General features: G+C 38.3%; 1 protein-coding gene across 2 annotated transcripts in view; it reads left to right on the top strand.

Moving 5' to 3' along the window:
- axin1 (axin 1) overlaps positions 1-2,453 on the top strand; it is a 20,971-nt gene extending 18,518 nt beyond the window's left edge. For both annotated transcript variants that reach the window (XM_008286284.1, XM_008286286.1), the window contains 2 exons: positions 955-1,104; positions 1,555-2,453. In XM_008286284.1, coding sequence (XP_008284506.1) covers positions 955-1,104; positions 1,555-1,681 — 277 coding nt within the window. In that variant the 3' untranslated portion in view covers positions 1,682-2,453. The remainder of the gene's footprint in view (positions 1-954; positions 1,105-1,554) is intronic.
- Positions 2,454-3,644: the final 1,191 nt, after the last annotated feature.

A 3,644-nucleotide genomic window follows, 5' to 3' on the forward strand; every position in this document is an offset into this window, starting at 1 on the left:
GAGTTTTTGGTTGAACTACAGGCTGTGTTTACACAGAGGAGATCGGAATAAGTAAAATAATTTCAATAAGACAATAACTGGTCCTTTCTGTGAACAGTTTCTGACATTAAAGCAGGTCAGTCATTCGTACCTGAGGAACAGTGTTGAAGTTTTGTACATTCTGCAATCAAATTTTAAAAAGCAATTGAAGATAAATAAGTAAACCGTGAGTCCAACATGCTGCATAATGTATATCTGAAACTGCAGCTTTTGCCATTTGCTAATTGCATTGGCCTAAATCATGATTTGTGTACCCAGTAATGTCAGGTAGTTTGTCAGCGATACATGCAGTCTTATGATTGTCCCAGTTTGTGTTGGTGAAGTCATACTAGAAACATGTACATCTAAAGGGAGCATTATTTCATTGTGCATTGTGGCAAATCCAAAGGCTGCTGATAAGATCATCAATTCAGGGCCTCTCAGAGTAACAGAGGAAGTTAGAGACCACCCATTTTGTTTAAAATGCTAGTTAGTGTACAGACTTATGCAGTAAAGAGCATTTTTTCCAGTTTATTTTGTTAGAGGTTTTGCTTAGGATGTGTATTTGTTAGGTGCCTCTAGTGACAGTAAGTTGCTGGAGGCAGCTGCATGTTGATGTTCAGAATCATTACCTGTTTTGTAAAACAAAGTGTACAAGCCACCTTTCTGGGTTCACACAATATATCCCCCTTTGTGCCTGTTTGTCCTGTAGACTCGGTCTTTCTCTGCTGTTGCCATTGAGGCACCTACTGATCCATTCTGCTTCATTTGGTTCTGTCATTGTGTAATTTAAAGGCATTGTTTCAAGTGCTGTCATTCTCCTCAGTCTTCCTTTTCTGTGTGCATGTCCTTTTAGGATAAGTGAAAGTATGTAATGTATCATAACTTTAAAAAGTAAGACAGCTTCACGTTTTCCAAACTGTCTTCCATCCGCAGACATAAAGCCAATAAAAAGCAGCCGTGTGAGAACATTACAGTGGCGTACTACTTCTGCGAGGAGCTGATACCGTACAGGACGTCTGTCAAAGGGAGGGTTGTGACGCTGGGCCAGTTTAAAGAACTGCTAACAAAGAAAGGAAATTACAGGTGAGATTTATGCTGCTATTAGCTTGCGTATGAGATTTCAAAATGCACAATTTGCTGTGTTATTAGTGCTGCGGGGATAAATGCTGTACTGAAGTGAGTTAAGTAAAATTTGAAAGCGTGGGTGGCTCTGTGCTTCTGGTTGCCTCTTAACACTCATGTAATGGAGTTCACGTAGGTGATTTTGAGGCTTTTGTGATTGTTTTTGCTTAATTACAATTGAATTAAAAAGGACACAGTTCCTGCAGCACTAATGCAATTTTTGATCAATTATAAAGGCACAATGATTTACAGAATGATCTGCTTACTAAAACAGTTGTATTTTATTGCCAAGTAAGGCTGCGTATCTTTAAACAAGCTCCTTTCAAACTTGGTTTCTGATGTCGTGACCCAAGCGTTGCCTTTGCCGAGAACCAACGTCAATCAAGTTAACCACATTCTTTGTCTTTTTAGGTATTATTTCAAGAAGGTCAGCGATGAGTTTGACTGCGGGGTTGTGTTCGAGGAGGTGCGGGAAGATGATGCCGTCTTGCCGATCTTTGAGGAGAAGATTATCGGGAAAGTCGAAAAAGTCGATTGAAGAAGAAGAAAGGGGATGGAAATCTAGCACACAATGGCCGGGGGAGAGATTGGATGGTGAAGAGGACGTGATTCGAGATGGAGAGGAGTGGAGGAGAGAGAGCCAGAGATGGAATCAGAGCGAAGCAGTGGTCAGTGACTTTTGAGCTTTGGCAGCACCACTGCACCGAAGTCGGACTAGAAGAAGAAGGGGGGGAAAAAAAAGACCTCATTTACTTCAGTGGAGTGTAATGTAGCATTGTAAAGTTTACTAGATAAATGAAGAACAAAAGTGCTACTAAAGCTACATATTTTTGATAATGATGTATCAGATGGTTTCATTTCTAAAGTAACCGCACTTGTAATTTTTTATATGTATTGGTACCAGATATGTACAGTTTGTGTTAAAAAGATAACAAAATTTTATATCTATTTAAGTATTTAAAATTTTCAATCGTATTGAAGCAAAAGTGTTGCCCCTCCCTCCCCTCCCAGTTGAAGACGATCAAATCCTTTATAGGGCTGATTTTGTTTGTTTCGTTTGTTTTTTCATTCATTGTAAGATCCCCTCTGGACTCTAATGTTCCTGCTCTTCTAAGTGCTTTTAATACTTCACTGACCTTATTTTGTGGCATTCAATCAGGCTGCTCATTCATTCTGTTATATTAGCACTGACACGCAGTCAGAACCAAACGGTGAATTTCCAGAAAACGCTTGTGCAGCGCTGCAATCAAAAACAACAACTCTACCCGTACTTATTATAGGACTCTTAAAGTCATTTTTTCATAGAATGTATTTCAAAATAAAACCTATAAGGCTTTTTGACCCGTTTTTCAAGTTAAACTTAAAAAAAAAACACCACTCAGTCGAGTCAGTTCTTCTCTGATATAATCTTAACATAAATTGAACCTCATACATTTCATAAAGGGATTTCTTACAGAGCAGCACTACTGTTTACTGTACAAGTCATTTTATTTCTGATTATTCTGGTTTGGTTTATACTATATGTACCATGTAAATGTAGCCAACATGGACCCAACCTAGAATAGAAATTGCTTTGGAGTAACAGTAGACATTAGATGCAATAATACAACAACAAAAAAAAATGCTATTAGATATTATAAGGTGAATATCTATGCAAGTAGATTTCTAATTTTGTCACCGCTAATCCAAAAAAAATGACATTTGTAAAAGTAAAAAATAAAATAATTTGTTGAGGCGTCAAGTAAAAAAAAATAATAACTGATTAAATGAAACGACTAATTCTGATTGTGAATTCTAAATTATGTAAAAATGAAAACCAGTGAAAGTTTGAAAAACAGTTAGATTTTCCCCCCTTTGGATTAATCTTGAATGGCACTGTTCGGGCTCCGGTACGTAGATCGGCATTAGAAGTTGTAATAGAAAAAGCTTTTAAACCTGTACACGCGCACAATCGAGGTTGTGCTTTCAATGCACCTGTTCATCGGAGGTCGCAGCTTTTGACTGAGGAGGCCAGTGAATGTCATCAGACTACTATGAAAAGATTCTATCAACAAGAGCTGCTGACAGATAATAGACACTGAAATGTTGCAGATATGTTAATGCCTTTTTTTTCTTTTTCATTCCTGTGCTCCCCCCCAGACGTACCACCTTAAACCTTTAATCGCGGCTCAGTTGGTCGACGGATTAAGAATCGTCTGCACCGAGAGCCGATGTTTGATCTGTAGCCTTCTCTAGCTTCTCACAGCTGCATCGTGTGCCTGGCAGGAATTGTTTAGTGCAAGTGATCTATTTGCGATAGATTACGTTACACCAAAGAGGAAAAAAAAAAAATAAAGTAGACGGTCTGTATTCTCTTAAATGAGCCCCTTTAAACCTAGTTTTCGCCAGCACTTATTTGATAGCTCCATGTTTTTTATAGTAAACATCGAAGGAGGCAGAATCTTTTTTATATTCCTGTAGGTTTCTGCTACATCTTGCCATGCTCGGCTTTGAAAACACCA

Source organism: Stegastes partitus, unplaced genomic scaffold (genome assembly GCF_000690725.1).
Source record: "Stegastes partitus isolate 25-593 unplaced genomic scaffold, Stegastes_partitus-1.0.2 Scaffold445, whole genome shotgun sequence".
Taxonomy (NCBI): domain Eukaryota; kingdom Metazoa; phylum Chordata; class Actinopteri; family Pomacentridae; genus Stegastes; species Stegastes partitus.